Source organism: Grammomys surdaster, unplaced genomic scaffold, assembly GCF_004785775.1.
Source record: "Grammomys surdaster isolate TR1022 unplaced genomic scaffold, NIH_TR_1.0 125341, whole genome shotgun sequence".
Taxonomy (NCBI): domain Eukaryota; kingdom Metazoa; phylum Chordata; class Mammalia; order Rodentia; family Muridae; genus Grammomys; species Grammomys surdaster.
In genome coordinates, this window is record NW_021620215.1 from 836,480 (window position 1) to 850,933 (window position 14,454).

Here is a 14,454-nt window from a genome sequence, read left to right on the forward strand (position 1 = left end):
TCTCCTCTCTCCTCCTCCTCCTCCTCCTCCTCCTCTTCTTCTTCTTCCTCTCCCTCTCTCTCTTCCTCCCTCTCTCTCTCTCTGTCTCTCTCTCTGTCTCTCTCTCTCTGTCTCTCTCTGTCTCTCTCTCTCTCCTCTCTCTCTCTCTCTCTCTCTCTCTCTCTCTCTCTCTCTCTCTCTCTCTCTCTCTCTCTGCCAAACTCCCAGCTCATTGGCCAAAGGCTCTTTTAATTGACAGGTGAGTGCTTTTATACAGTGCACAGGAGATTCTCTCTACACATATGTGAGGCCCTGGGGTTGTGCTCCAGCACTAGAAAAAAAAAAATCAATCTGGCAGAGTGTTGAGAATTACATGGAGAACTTGGTTTTAAGCACAGGGCATATCTGGCTCTGGGGATATTTTACCAATAGTATCTATGCTTTTGTTGCTGAAGATATCAATAACAAGTGGAAATGAAGCCACTGTACTCTGTAGGTATCTTGGACACAACACTTAGCACCTAGTATTATTTTGTGGGCCCATTCAGCTCTTTTTTCTGATTTCTCTGAACTCTTCAAGATAAGGGAGCATCACATAACCATTTTTATTTCCTTGACAGTGTACACAGATCCAGGGTATACATATAACTGCTGTTCAATAAACGGAAGGTGTTTGTGTGTTAGTGTATATTTGCAGTGTGTGGAACAAATGACCCCTGGTCTATGTCTGTACTGTCCGTATGGTTGCCACTCTCCATGTGTGACTACTGAGTTCTTGAATAGTATGACTAATTAGCATAAAATGTATATTTGCAATTTTAATTTTAACTCAAAGTTAAAAATTAAAGCAACAACCAGGCAGTTGGTGGTATACTTTTAATCCCAGCACTCAGGAGGCAAAGATGGCAGATGTCTGACTTTGAGGCCATCCTGGTCTACAGAGTGAATTCTGGGACAGCCATGGCTACACTGAGAAACCCTGTCTCATAATAAAATAAAATAAAATAAAATAAAATAAAATAAAATAAAATAAAATAAAATAAAATAATTAAATATGTCTATAAACACAACTTGAAAGCCGGGTAGTTGGTGTTGCATGCCTTTAATCCCAGCATTTGGGAGGCAGAGGAAGGTGGATTTCTGAGTTCAAGGCCAGCCTGGTCCACAGAGTGAGTTCTAGGACAGCCAGGGCTACACAGAGAAACCCTGTCTCAAAACAAAAACAAAAACAAAAAAAAACAAAAACAAAAACAAAACAAAAAACCCCACAACTTGAGCTACACAGAGTGGTGCTATAATCTATAATTTCAGTTTCATAGGAGACTAAGACAGGAGAATCATGATTTTGAGGCCAGCCTGGCAACATAAGACCCCATTTAAAAAAAATTAAAGGAAAGGAAAAGAAGAATAAGATAATTTTATTCCTTTAGACAGTATTTCCTTTTAGCCATTGAAAAATCATATTTTAAAGTGGGGCAGGATGTGTGCCTGTGATCCCAGCACTCGAGAGATGGAGCCAGAAAGATCAGGAACTCATAGTCCTGCCTGGCTACACAGCAAGTTCCAGGCCAGTCTGGATGATGAGAACCCGCAAGCAGGGCGGGCAATACTTAGTAGCTGAGTTAAGACAGGTGAGCAGAACAGGACACCCACCAGATTTCCAAGATTTAGTATTAAAAGAAGAATTTAAACTATCTAGTCATGTTTATATTGATTAGCATGGGAATATATGCCTGTATCTCAGCACTCAAAGGCTGAGGCAGGAGGATCTCCAGTTTGAAGACAAATTGGGCCATATGAAAAGACTGTGTCTTAAAATCAAACAGAACAAAATAGTGTTTATAGAGATTACACACATATTGAAGTGGTATTTTGATATATTGAGTTGAATACATTTATATTTTTATAATTAAGATATATTGATTTAAATAACAAATATATTGATATATATTGATACATTGAATTAAATAAAATTATTAAAATTTATTTCTTGAATTTCACTTATCTTAATATGGGCATTAGAAAACTTAAATTTTACATGTGGTTTGCATTATATTTTTCTCTTGTATTCATTTTTTCTGTGTGTGTGCATGTCTGTGTGTGCACATGATGTGTGTTCCTGTAGGAGGACAGGTGCACATGTGCCCTAGCATACGTGAGGTCAGGGGACAAGTGCTGGTCTTAGCCTTTACCTTCTGTCTTGTTTGAGACAAGAGTCTCCTTGTTCACAGCTGCAGGTACTAGGCTAACTGGTCTAATACTGGAGATGCTCCTGCCCCTGCCTCCCATCCCCCATTAGGGGATTGCAGAGGCTGTGCTACTGCACCTGGCTCTCACATGCGTTCTAGGGCTCCGAGCACATGATCAGGCTTGTGCAGCAAGCACCTGGTCCACGTTATCTCCAGCCATCCTCTGGCCCTTGCATTATATTTCCACTGAACTATTGAACAGTGCTACTGATTTATACACTCTGCTCTCTGTGTCACTCAAGGGTACAAAACTTGTTAAATCCGTCTTCCTGTTCCCTAATTATAGAAGAGACACAAAGAGGAAAAAATAAGTGTTTATTTTGCAATATGGAAGTACATGTAAACACACGTGAATAAATGGATAGATTGCCTCTTTAGCCCCAAGGCTTAGAGTAGGCAGAAAGGAGGAGAAAGAGGGGCTCTCAGCCACTCACTGTCAGTTGGCAATATTTATAAATGCTACATTAACTCTGCACATGGCATTTATCATATGGCCATTGGCATTTTAGATTTCTGTCTTGTGTCTTTCCTCTCTGCCCCCAATCGCTTAGGACTAGGGCTTTGACCTCCTCAAAGGGAAAATCAACTGTATGTCAATTTGCCTCCCCATCATCAGCATCCAACTCAGTCTCCATGGTTCCTCTGTACCACTGCTGCTCACCCTTCTCTGGCTGCTGCCTCTTGAGCCACACTGATCCTCCACCCTTGCTCTCTGCAGGATAAACTGGTGGTTCTGTGCAATTCCCTACAGTGTTCTCATCTTCATCTATGATGAAGTCAGAAAACTCATCATCCGTAGACGGCCTGGTGGTAAGGCTACCTACCCTGGATCTTGCCCTTGAGTGGTCACTGGCCCTCTAATGAGGGCCCATCCCATCTGCTCCCTCCACACCCACTGGCTTTCTCTACCTCATTGTCTGTCCTATGCCCTTCCTGGACCCTGGTCCTCTATTCCTGACCTCACTTGTTCCTACCAGTGCTTGGCCCCTGCTGCACATGGCAGCTTCTTGTCTACATGGCTCTCCCAGTACCTTCACTCAGCTCACTTTGTCTCTTCTCCACAGGATGGCTGGAGAAGGAGACATACTACTAACTACATCAGAGAAAGATCTTCACACGGCATTGGTCTCACGAAAGCCAGGATTGAGTATAACAATGACACCTGAGATAAAGCTGAGTGGGGGCACAACTGTATGGGTTGAATTTACTCCGGATGAGAGAGACAAGTTCCTGGGCTGGAGCAAGAGCATCTGGTAGGAGACAGGGTGGGTTGAGAGAAAGCCCAGCCTGTTCTGCCTGGGACCCAGCAAGTAGGTGCAGTCTTGTTACATCCAGCAGCCAGTCTAGAGAGTAAACACTTGGAACAACCCTCAGGTTACTGGGTGTGTAGAAGTCTTATTTGGAGGGAATAGAGTTCAGTAAAGCTCCCTTCCTACACTTAGATCATAATTAGGCAAAGGAAACCTCCAGGGACCTGAGAAGAGACTAAGAAATGTACTAGAATCCAGCACCTTGGGGCTTGGTGTTGGGGCACATACCCTTAATATCAGCATTTGGAAGGCAGAGGCTGGTGGATCTCTATGAATTTGAGTTCCAAGCCAGACAGGGCTACATTGTGATAGCCTGGCCTTAAAAACAGAAGATCAGGTATATTTAACCCTGAAGGGAATTTCCCATTTAAGATCAGTCTCTGATGTCCTGTTAGTGTGAGGGACAAATAGCTGCCCTCAAAGTCTAGCTAGAACCAGGTAATGCAAGGGAGACAAGACCAGCTGAAGTACATTGTAGGGGTACCACAACACTCATATCTGTACCCATAGTTAGGGCTTGTGGGGTTAAACAATCTGGACCTTGACTTGGATTTTCTTAGACCAGACTACAGAGCGTTTGCTCTAAAGGAGACCTAATAGCATCAGGTCCAGCAAGGTTCACTGACTGGGGGATGGCAGGGTGGGGGTGGGGTTCCCTCTTCTTCATGTATATGGGGCAGACTGTGATTCCTGCCCTTTAACCCTGTCATTGACATCTCTACCTAGCTGTCTCATTCTTTAGTCTTTTCTCTCTGGTACAGCCTTGAAGCAGGTTCTATGTGTGCTAGGCAAATACTGTATCACGGGACCCAAGCTCTTTATTGGTCTGGTCTGAGTAAAAAGGTACAAGAAGCCACTCCTCTACCCACCTTCCTCTCTAGATTCTTCCTTCCTTGTCTCGACCCCTCTCAAACTCATTTCTGCTCAGTGAGCCTCTCTGCTTTGGCTAACTCCGGCCAAATGATACAGAGACGTGCTGAGGAAAACTGGGGGGAAATAAGCAGCTGTTACCAAAGTGCCATCACACCCCACCCCACCCCCGCGTGCAACTGCACACTTTCTGGCATTGGTCCAAGGATCAAACCCACCATCAGTTCTCGGTACCATGTTCCCTCCACTGCACACTAGTTCATAGATGAAACCAGGGGCTCATCCCGGAATAGGTATCCTTAACCACTTTTCAAACTAGTCTTACAGTGGTAACTTGGACCAAACACAGTTACAAACAAGGCTAACTAAATAAATGGGATACTGGTGGAGGACTGTGGTTGGCAGAAGACAACACAAAACAAGAGCCCTCCCACTGGAAGATATAGCCAGCCCCTCTTTCTCCTGTCAGGCCCCTTTCTCAGAGGTTTCCTTCTGCTCTCTCCCTCCCTCTAGCACGAGGTCTCCTGGGGACAGAGCTATATCAGTGTGGGGTCCACCCCGGCTGCTGACATGGCTGAAACAGACCCTGGAAGATGGAAGGAGGAGTGGGGAGGGGTGTGAGTGAGGTAGAGGGGGCGGAGGGACCAGCTCCTCAAGTTTCACCAGTGAGGAGCTTTGAGTGTCTGGTGGGTTAAAAATACAGACACCCCAACTCAGGGTCATTTGATATGGGGAGCTGAGGCGTGTTAGATTCAGAAGCCTGCACTCAGGCAGCCTGGAAGGAAGGGGACTGAGGAGCAAAGTAGAAAGCAAAGCACTAGAGAGGAGGCCTACAGTGGGGGAGCTGAAGAGAGTAAGGGTTGAAATGGGCCACCAGAGGGGAATGATGGCTGCAGACAAGGAGGGACTGAAGGGATCAGAGTCACCACAGAGTCCTGTCTCACTCCAAAGGTCCAGTTCATGCTGGAAGAGGTCTGGTGCTCTAATGTCTGTTCAGGTATTTCCCTCTCCCCAGAACTCTGCAGAAATGAGTCACCAAGGCTAGATCATCTACTGAACAGACCTGCCTGTCACTCCTGGGTGGCCTCTGTAGCCACTGTTGTAAGCTCGCTGCCTGGCACATCTGTCACTCTCCTGGGAGATGAAGAGAGGATTCTGAGATCTCCTCTGCTCCAGTGCCATGCCTGAGCTACCTCCAGCCTCTCCTGCGATAGTGACAGCTGTCCCTCTTGGACCCACTCCTGTCATAAGGTCTGCCCCATGGGAATGCAAGAAGTTAGCTAACATAGCTTTATACTTCTACCTAGATGCAAATTAAACATTCTAGAATGAGAAATACGTTGCACTGCAGACAAGGAAGTCTGACATTAATGCGATCTCCCCATGATTCCCCTTGAGCCTCAGTTTAATTCTATATAGTATGAGCCCTAGAAGGCCATGAAGGAGTCCTTGCTAAGTACTGTACTCAAAGCTTAAGTCAACTCTTCACCTCCAAGCTAGGACCCCACAATGACAGCTTTCATGCCTCCAGCTCTGCTTTGAACCTCAGATGTACGGAATTAGTCCCCAGACTCCAGTAAGGGCACAGGGCCCACCTCTTCCTGTTTACCTCATGTTAACTTTTCCCATACTTATACCCAATCATCTGTGCCTTGTCAGACACAGGAATGAATAGTAGCTGTTAGTTCTCTATAGAACCATGCAGCCTGGGGAATCCTCCCAGCTCCCTATGCCCACGGGATCAGGGCAGTGGAGAAAGCACCATGTAGCAGTGGGCAGTATAGGCAGAGAAAGCCCAAGTGGCCGTCACTACAGGATGGAGCGCGGGCCAGCCCTGTCCTCCCCCTGCATTCCTGAGTTGGGACTGTTGAGTGAAGCAAAGGAAGCCGACTGGAGCTAAGCCAGGTCTCTGGTCTTGGACTCCGCTCCATCTTTTATTCAGAGAATGATCTCATCCTGGTTCCCGTTCTTTAAAGGGAACTGCAGGGGGTTTCTTTCCTGAAGCCTGGAATGTGCTTTTACTGCCCACTTCTTCTCTGTAAGATCAAAGAAATAGACTTCACCTATAGACGAGTGACAGATTTTACGAGTCAGAAATGCCACATTCTCTCCTTGTATTATTAGTTTAGCCTCTGGCCCAAACCATGTCCTCCTCTCCACCTGTACTTCTTTCTGATAGGCCTTGTCCTACCTTGGGGTCCCTGGCAACCCCTTCATCTCCCTTCCTCCAGCCCCAGCCTCACCCCTAACTCATCTGGTCTTATTTTTAGATCTGGCCTCTCTCTCTCTCTCTCTCTCTCTCTCTCTCTCTCTCTCTCTCTCTCTTAATATGGTGATGAGCTCTTAGGCCTGCATGGGGCCAGGGGCTAAGGAGTCCTGGACACTGGGGGAGGGGAAGGAACCCGCTGCTGGGAGCCTAGGCAAGAGGTATAGGAGGTGAGCCGATTCAGGCTCTCATGGAGTTGTCCTGGCCTCAGAAGGTTATCCATCTCTCCTGCCAACAGAGACATATTTAGACAGGACCAGGTGGGGACAGAGGGGTGCCAGTTTCAAGGGGCAGCTCCGGTTCCCTCCCCGCCCCTGCTCCTATTCCTCCTCCTGACCCTTTTTCTCTTGGCTCTGTCGGCAGTTTCTTCAGGACCCAGCAGTGTCCTCTGTCCACTGCTCTGGCCTACTCTCTACCCCACCCCCACCCCCCAGAGCCCCTAACTCAGGATTCTTTATCTGGGGGTACCTCCCTACTTCAGCTAACCTCCTCTGGACCAGGAGAGCAGACCCAGATCGTACTACCTCCATGAGAGCTACTGACAGGATGAGGGCCAGGGCAGTGTCCAAGCTGTGGCTGGCACTGCTGTTTGTACTGGTGCTAGGGACACCCAAGTCAGGGGTCCAGGGGGAGGATGGGCTGGACTTCCCTGAGTACGACGGTGTGGACCGTGTGATCAACGTGAACGCAAAGAACTACAAGAACGTGTTTAAGAAGTATGAGGTGCTGGCCCTCCTCTACCATGAGCCCCCCGAGGACGACAAGGCCTCACAAAGACAATTTGAGATGGAAGAGCTAATCCTGGAGGTGAGTAGAGGATAGCAGGTCTAAAGAGCATGCTCAGTCCCCTCGGCGAGCCCCTTGTCTGAGGGTGGGGGCCGGGCCTCTGTCTTCACTAAGAACATGACTGGAACGTGGCCTTAGCAAAAAGAAAAAGGGACCAAGGTCCTTCCCTTCTCTTGGTAAGTTTAGGGCAGGCGCTGTAGGGGGCTGCCCTTTCCGTGCTGCAGGATGCAGGGGCACTAGGTTTGGCTCGGAGGTGGGGGTGGGGAGCTTACACAGTACTCTGCACTGTGCTTCTTCATACTACCAACGTGCTCCTGTAGATCTGCCTCCCTCTACACACTTAGGGCTGTGCTCCAGGACGCAAACAGCGGAAATGGAAACACGATTGCTCTTTTATTTGCCTGCAACTGACCTAATGACTATATAGTTAAATGTCTTCTAGAGGCTTCTCATGGCCCTCCCAGCCCAGTTGTCCCTACTGGATCAAACAGAAAACTAGAAAACTCTCCTGAGGGAGCCTTCTGGTTGGGATGTGTGGCCACACATGTCCCTAAGGCAGCTGGGACATGTTTGCCTTTCTTTGTCTGCACTTCCCTGGCTTGGTGATACAGAGAGGCCCCACCTTGTACAGAGCTCAGAACACTTCAGAGTGAGACACTAGGCCCAGGCTTGCATGTCTGTGTGCCCCATCAGGCCCAGGCTTGCATTTCTGTGTGCCCCATTGGGCTGGAAACTGCTGTCTGATTAAAGAGCCAAGTATTTTTATCCTCAGTGCTCAGCGGCCTCTGCTATCCACCTGCCACCTGCACCCCATTTCCCTGAGAATCACTGCAGTGCTAGGTAGGGTACAGCTGCACAGTGTGCCCACAGCAGAAAGAATCACCAGGTGGCTGGCTGGGGAGGCTTGTGGAATAGTGACCGGCCTAAAAGTCTGGCTAGAAGTACTACTGTGTGAAAGGAAGAAGTGGGGCCTGGAAGAAGAGTGGCTGTCCCTCCAGGGATGATGGTGACCTCTTGACCTTCTGGCCTTTCCTACCCCTCACCTCACACCCCATTCTCCACAGCTCTCATTTTGGGGGTTACTTGAGGATCCCAGGGTCCCACATTCCCCTCTGCTGAGTTTGGCCTTTGATCAGGATGGAAGGTAGGGCCCAGCCTTTCACGGAAGGTGAGACTCCTCAGAGTCCCTCAGGAACATTGCAATGAGCAATAAATACGCTTGATCTTTTAGAAAGCTGAAGCAAAGACAGGCTAGGACTATGAGTTGCCTGGGGGTAGCCTGCATCTTAACAGATGGGCAAGGTTGTTGTTTGGGATTCTTGTACCTCAGCTAACCCGATGGTGGGAATGTATTACATGGTGAAGGGGTTGATAAGAATTCTAGGGGCTACTTTAATCTGGACTCCTTCTTCCAGCTAGCAGCCCAAGTCCTAGAAGACAAAGGTGTTGGCTTCGGCCTGGTGGACTCTGAGAAGGATGCAGCTGTGGCCAAGAAACTTGGTAAGAGAGGGCAAGGAAGGGCAAGAAGCAGGTTATGCAAGACCGGAGAGGCCTAGGTGGGGAACTTGGGGGGAGATTTGAGGACTCAGGATCCCTTCCACCACCTCTTCAGAGTGGGCCCGGGGTATTTGAGATTAGGGGCTGTTCTGTATAGAGTCCTGTGCTCCACTCCCAGCATGAGGTGGAATGGTGGGGTAATGGCCTTCTTTATGCTAGAAAATGGCTAAGGCTGGGCAGGGGCAGGGACATGGTGGCTCATACTTGTGATACTTGTATTTGAGAGGACAGGAGGATTGTGGACTCAAAAGCTTCCTGGGCTACATAGTAAAATTCAAAAAAAAAAAAAAATCATGGAGATTCTTTGTATGCTAACCTAAAAAAAAATGTAGTTAAAAAAAAAAAAACACAGCTAGGTGTTGGAAGGAAAGGTGAAACCAAGAAATACAGGCCTAGCCAGAGAGACCTCTGCAAAGTCCTTTTCAACTCCTACTTCTCCCTTCCCCCTTCCCTCTCTGCTTCCTCCCTTTCTCCTCTTAGCAGAGCCCAGATATTACACCACCCGGCCACCAGGCGGCAGCACAGGCTGGACACCGGATGTGGATGGGGGAAGGGTAGTTAGCAACAAGTCATCTATCTGGACAGCAATAGCAAAGAATCAGCCACTAGAGTCTTCGGAGAAGCTGGCAGGAATATTTGTCCCTGACTGTGTAGGCAGATCAAGGGAGCTGTGTTGTTAGAATGTGAATCTTTCTAGTTTCCTCCCCTCAAACCCTAGCTACTCCCACCCTGGCAGGCCCCAGCTTCTCCGTAGCTTTAGCTCCTGAACTAACGGGAATGAAGGGTTTAAGGGGTAGATGGCAGGGGTTGGGGATGCTAGGGGGGAAGGGATGGAGAGGTGGAGGATGTGCCTATGAGTATCGTCAAGCGGGCTGTAACCAGGTTAGACTCGGGTTCGCGGGGAGGTTGCCTTCATTGCTCACTTCTCTACCACGTGTGCCCCAGGATTAACTGAAGAGGACAGCGTTTACGTGTTCAAAGGAGATGAAGTCATCGAATACGATGGCGAGTTTTCTGCAGACACCCTGGTGGAGTTTCTGCTTGATGTGAGGATTCCCCTGAGCCTCATAGCCTTGAAGAATCTACCCTACACTCCTACACACACACACACACACACACACACACACCAGGCACACATGTACAACGTCAGTTGCACACATACCACATGCAACATGTAACAGATATCACATACATAGATCACATAGATCAGATACAATGTACACTAAGCATGCACATACCACATATATGCCCACACATAATATACATGACACATCATATATATGTACCACATATACAAGACATGAAACATAAATACAACACATACTCATATGTAACATGCATGACATACAGCACATATATAGCACATAAAACATGCAACATATACAATTTACATTATACATATACCATGCACATTAGAACCATAAATAAGCCATACATACAACAGTATATCACTAACATATACCCCATGCCAACAGAAGATACAGAACATGCATATCACACACACTGTATAACACTCAGACTACACACATACACCATTAACAGTGTACATCACACAGACCACATACCTACCCTCTACAAACATCTAGCTCCTATTCTAGTTCCCTGTCTTCCCCTGTATCTCTCCCTGGGTCCTATCAGTGACAACAGAAATGGTCTCCTCAATGTCCTTTTCCTTCCAGGTCCTAGAAGACCCAGTAGAGTTGATTGAAGGTGAACGAGAGCTGCAGGCATTTGAGAATATCGAAGATGAAATCAAACTCATTGGCTACTTCAAGAGCAAAGACTCAGAGCGTGGGTAACAGCTCTTTCTGACCCACCTAGCCTCCTAGCCTCCCTACTTCGGCCAGCAACTAGGCATCTCTGGTTCTGACCTCCCAGGCCCAGTCAGCTCCATCATGTGTTCTCCCTGCACTCTGGGACATTCCCGAACACCCCCAGCATTCCACTGCTTCCTCTACAATTCCATTGTATTTTATTCTCAGAGACCTAGAGGGCATGGGTCTTAGTCTGAGACCCACATGTCGAGGAAGATCTGCAGAGAAGCTGAGGGGGGTGATTCTCTGGCAGACCCTGAGGGGGATGATTCTCTGGCAGACCCTGAATGTGACTGTCCCTTTCTCCCCCTCAGATTACAAAGCCTATGAGGACGCAGCTGAGGAGTTCCATCCCTACATCCCTTTCTTCGCAACCTTCGACAGCAAGGTTCTCTTCCCTGCAGCTATACTGGGTCTCCCTGCACTCTTAAGTTTCCCTCAGCCTTCGCTACCAAAATTGATGGGATCTTGGTCCCATTCTTCATGCTGTTACTCCCCACCCCAAACTCATGTTCCTTCTCCTATAGAATTGAAGATGAACATTAGACTGTCTAACCCACCTTTATCATGTTAAACGATGCCCAGAGAAGTGAAGACACTCACCCAGTGACCCAGAGCCACATTTTCTGACTCCTTTTTGGCAACTACTTCCTCTATAATATTCCCCACTCAGCCCCTGCATCTCCTACTCCATAATTCTTGTCTACTTCCTCAAAGGTGGCAAAGAAGCTGACTCTGAAGTTGAATGAGATTGATTTCTATGAGGCCTTCATGGAAGAGCCTGTGACCATCCCAGACAAGCCCAACAGTGAAGAGGAGATTGTCAGCTTCGTGGAGGAGCACAGGAGGTGGGGGTTGGGCAAGCCTCTCGGTGGAGCAGGTTCCTCCTGGGGCTAGCACATCAGTTTGTTGAGGTGGGCTGGGAAAGAAGCCAACCCAGAAGCTACATTGCACTGGAAACGAATACGCTTGTGGGTGTTGGTGCTCACTGATACACTAGTAGTTCTGTGTTATATTTTGTATCCCAGCTTAGCTATGAGCCTTACACTGAGAAAGGCCTTTGTAAATGTGTATGGACTGAGAGGCTGGTTATGACTTAGGCACTGTCAACCAGTGAGTAGTGAGTACCTGTGTTCTGACGAGGAACTGTGAGGTGCCTCTCTCTAGTACTGAAGTTAATTCCTTTAGCATCCTTAGTGAAAGAGGCTTCATCGGGAAGAATCAGAACTGGGACTCAAGCCTTAACTCAGTCCCTTATCTTCTGTCATTCTTGACACTAGCAGTTATCAACAACAGAGGCACTGGGAGTGGATGGTGGGGCAAGGGTTTTGCCTTCCAGTGACTGTTAGTCAATGTTTCCAGGACATTTTTGGCTGTGAGGAGCACTGCTGGTATTCAGTAATTAGAGGCCAGAGACACTATTAACCATCCTCCAGTGCACACAACGCCCCTCCCTCGATGTCTGCAGTGCTGATGCGAGGAAACCCTGTCCTATACTCACACATAATTCTCTTCCTTCATGTGACTCTACAACTAGAAATACCCACTCATCAGTCTAAATACTACTTACTCTCTCCCACTAGATTTTGGCCTCTTTCACTGAGGCACAACGTATTTGCATGGTTTAACTCTACCCAATATCTGACTCAGTACTTATAACCTACAACTGCCCCCAATCCCTTCCTGTACTGGGAAGGGAACCCAGGGCCTGGCATACATTAGGCATGTAATTCTATCTTGAGCCCAGGCTGTCAATTTTACTGAATGAGTGAATGAGAAAATAAATGACTATGCTGATATCCAGCTCTTACCTTTGCCCCCAGTGTCTCTCTTCCAGCCATCCCCTTCCCACTAACCATTGTTTTGCAGCCATGCAATGGTCCGGGCCTGATGCCCAGAGCTTAGGTTTGCTAACTGGCTTTTGTTCTGGGCTACAAGCTGTTTATGCCCTAGACCTGACCCAGAGGTGGCTTCAGCTGTGGGGACCTTCTGGAGGGAAGTGTCCTCACCCACTGAGTAGGGACCCTCTCTTTCTCTCCTAGATCGACGCTGAGGAAACTGAAGCCTGAGAGTATGTATGAGACTTGGGTGAGTGACTCCCAGGACAGGCACCTGGGAGCAAGCGTGGGTAAAAACTAGGGTTTTAGCTGTCCCTGCTCCTCCTCGTCCCTCTGCTAGGAAAAAGCAGTGTCTAAGCCAAGGGGCAAGTGGGTTGTTTTTTTGGTGGTTTTGTTTCCATACCGAAGACCATGTCAGGTCTTAAGTGACAGGCATGACAATGAATATGGCAAGGCTGCCTCAAACTCTGGAAGTAACGGGATTACTAGAGCTGAAAGGGTGCATTAGGAAAGCCACCACCATGAAAACCTAGGCTGCCATTTCCATGACCTAGAGTCAATCAACAGCAAGAGGCTGGACAGGACAGCAAGGTCTCCCCTGGCACTCCCCGTCCCCAGCTCTAACCCTGCTCCATTCCTCACCCTCCAACAGGAGGATGACCTGGATGGAATCCACATTGTGGCCTTTGCAGAGGAAGCTGATCCCGGTGAGGAAGGAACACTGGAGTGGCCTGGGGGAAGTTGGTGTGTTTGTTGGATCATAGGCCTCACATGGAAGGCATTCCTGGGAGTTTGCGAGCAGCCTAGGGCTTGAAATGTGTTGGTGTAGGAGGTAGGGAAATAGGTCTGGACTCCTGTTTCTTGTGTCCCTTTCCTGTCTGTTCCACCTCATTTTTCTTACTTCTGTTCCCTCCAAGATGGTTATGAGTTCTTAGAGACTCTCAAGGCTGTGGCCCAAGACAACACTGAAAACCCTGACCTTAGTATCATCTGGATTGACCCTGATGACTTCCCATTGGTAAGAGGCTTCGCTCCAACACTGTTGTCCTAATGTGGGGACACCACATTAGGTGGTGAGGCTAAGGCTTGGGCTGAGGCACCTTCTTTGTTTCAGAATTCCTACGCCGCTTCCTAGCTGGAGATCCGGAAAGTTGCACCTGCTGCACGCTCATGAGCAGTGTAGACACAGAGAGAACCCTGAGCAAGGAGGGAAGGGGATGTGAATTGTGTGGGATATAATATATGTCCCAGAGCAGAAGCAGACAGGCAATGTACCAAAGCTGAAAAGCAGAGAGCTCTGGTGAGCAGTTGAGTACAACACTGTACACAGACATATATTCAAGAGAAGCAGTAGATTCCATGTTCCAGGAGATGGCTCTGTTTTCAGCTGATTCCCCAACATCTAAGGTTTATCGTTGAATGAGCAAACAGCAATGTGGCAAATGCTGATGACTGCCAGGTGTAAGTACTTATGTCAAGAGACGTAGGACCCAGGCTGGAGAGATGGCTCAGAGGTGGGGAGCACTTGCTGCTCTTCCAGAGGACTGGAGCTCAGTTCTCAGCACCCATGTCTGGTGGATGTTCAGCTACAGGGTATCCATCACCCTATTCTGGCCTCTCTGAAGGTATACACACATATCGTAAACATTCACACAAACATACATGAATAAAAATAAAATAATCTGAGAGACAGACAGACAGACAGACAGACAGACAGACACACACACACACAGAGAGAGAGAGAGAGAGAGAGAGAGAGAGAGAGAGAGAGAGAGAGAGAGAGAG

The 14,454-nt window shown here is 47.9% G+C and overlaps 2 protein-coding genes across 2 annotated transcripts in view; both read left to right on the forward strand.

Moving 5' to 3' along the window:
- The window catches only part of LOC114637507 (sodium/potassium-transporting ATPase subunit alpha-4), a 36,885-nt gene extending 33,284 nt beyond the window's left edge, over window positions 1–3,601 (forward strand). The window contains exons 22-23 of the mRNA XM_028785704.1: window positions 2,947–3,038; window positions 3,293–3,601. Coding sequence (XP_028641537.1) covers window positions 2,947–3,038; window positions 3,293–3,321 — 121 coding nt within the window. The 3' untranslated portion in view covers window positions 3,322–3,601. The remainder of the gene's footprint in view (window positions 1–2,946; window positions 3,039–3,292) is intronic.
- Window positions 3,602–6,970: 3,369 nt separating this feature from the next.
- Window positions 6,971–14,454, forward strand: part of Casq1 (calsequestrin 1) — a 9,975-nt gene continuing 2,491 nt past the window's right edge. Inside the window, exons 1-9 of the mRNA XM_028785721.1 lie at window positions 6,971–7,481; window positions 8,876–8,960; window positions 9,963–10,063; window positions 10,697–10,808; window positions 11,146–11,219; window positions 11,549–11,679; window positions 12,874–12,919; window positions 13,322–13,376; window positions 13,587–13,687. Of these exons, the coding sequence (XP_028641554.1) occupies window positions 7,203–7,481; window positions 8,876–8,960; window positions 9,963–10,063; window positions 10,697–10,808; window positions 11,146–11,219; window positions 11,549–11,679; window positions 12,874–12,919; window positions 13,322–13,376; window positions 13,587–13,687 (984 nt within the window). The 5' untranslated portion in view covers window positions 6,971–7,202. The remainder of the gene's footprint in view (window positions 7,482–8,875; window positions 8,961–9,962; window positions 10,064–10,696; window positions 10,809–11,145; window positions 11,220–11,548; window positions 11,680–12,873; window positions 12,920–13,321; window positions 13,377–13,586; window positions 13,688–14,454) is intronic.